Source organism: Eurypyga helias, unplaced genomic scaffold, assembly GCF_000690775.1.
Source record: "Eurypyga helias isolate BGI_N326 unplaced genomic scaffold, ASM69077v1 scaffold30210, whole genome shotgun sequence".
In the NCBI taxonomy this organism is placed as follows: domain Eukaryota; kingdom Metazoa; phylum Chordata; class Aves; order Eurypygiformes; family Eurypygidae; genus Eurypyga; species Eurypyga helias.
Genome location: NW_010225523.1, coordinates 5,241 through 6,516, shown reverse-complemented (window position 1 = coordinate 6,516; position 1,276 = coordinate 5,241). Strand labels below are relative to the sequence as shown.

General features: G+C 58.5%; 1 protein-coding gene across 1 annotated transcript in view; it reads left to right on the top strand.

The window, feature by feature from the left end:
* Window positions 1-1,172: 1,172 nt before the first annotated feature.
* Window positions 1,173-1,276, top strand: part of MEF2BNB (MEF2B neighbor) — a gene marked incomplete at its 5' end in the record, with an annotated part of 1,599 nt that continues 1,495 nt past the window's right edge. Inside the window, one exon of the mRNA XM_010149735.1 lies at window positions 1,173-1,237. Within this exon, the coding sequence (XP_010148037.1) occupies window positions 1,173-1,237 (65 nt within the window). The remainder of the gene's footprint in view (window positions 1,238-1,276) is intronic.

The window sequence follows — 1,276 nt, the reverse complement described above, 5'->3', positions numbered from 1 at the left end:
CGGCACGTACAGCCGAGCCAGTGCTATGTCAGGGTCTGAATGGTCGTTAGAGATCCCCTGGCACTCTGGGAGAGAGCAGGGTGAGGAGCTGCAGGGAAGTTTCCATGCCTTTTGCAGCTGCTTCTGCACACGGAGTGTGTTCCCAGCAACAGGTACAGCCACATAAAACACGCCTGGACTCTGGGACAAATGCAGTCTCTGTGGGACTGAGTCCCGGGTTGAAGGACCCTCTCCTGCAGAGGCCTGCCCGGGGCGATGCGTGTAGAGGCTTGTTTCTTTTGTAGTTTAAAGCTGTGGTCAAGCATCCTGACATAGGGCCGGCTTTGAACAGCAGAATGATTTTGGACAAAGTCCAAGCTCCTGCCCGACCCCATTCACTCACGGAATGAGGCCCTTGGATCCCCCTGGGCTTCCAACTGGCAACAGCAGAAGGGACTGGAGAATGAGTTCCCATGAGAAGACGTTTTAAAGGGTGCCCGAGGTACTTGTGGGCTTTCAAAATCGTTGTCTGCTGAGCTACAGCCCCAGATTCGGCTGCGCCGTCGTCGTCACTGTGTTTGGTTTTCCCTGCCCTTGGAGCTGCAGCCTGCAGTTATGCCCTGTGCCGGGGCTGGCCGCAAGCAGTGCCGCTTCCCTGTGTTACAGGGCTCCTTCCAGCCCGTGGAGGCAGGACACGGTGCTGACTGCTGCCTGGGATCAGAGCGGACTGGGGGACAGGGACGCTTGGGGAAGCGTTTGTGAGCGGCAGGTTCGCCCCCGCCGGTGCCACGAGAGCGGCTTTTCCCTGGGTCTGCCTGTAGGACTAAGGAACGGGCTCTGCAGGAGCTGTGTGAGTTCAGATCCTGGCTGCCTGCTGGGCCAGACACGCCGGGAGTGCCACTCGGATCCACTCGGAGCAGGCGCTGGTTGCTCGCATCCTGACTGCCCGTGGGCTAAAACATTGAAAAGCGAGGGGAATATTGCCAGGGTAACCCAAGTGTTGGCCTGACCTATAGCCCTTCCAGAAACACACACTGGAAATGTTTCTTTTAAATGCTGGTAGGTGAGACGGAATCCAAAGGCGATTCCAGGGAAAAGCAGACCAGCCAGTTGGGCAGGGCTGGCGGAGCGTATCGCTGCGGGCTGCCGTGTCCATTGTGCCCCTAAGGATGCCGCCTCCTCTTCTGTTCCAGTCTGACATGCAGACCTGGGAGGAGCAAAGCCAAGGAGCCATCTACACGGTGGAGTACGCCTGCAGGTAGAGACTCCTGCGAGCAGGAGGGCTGTGCCAGCCAGG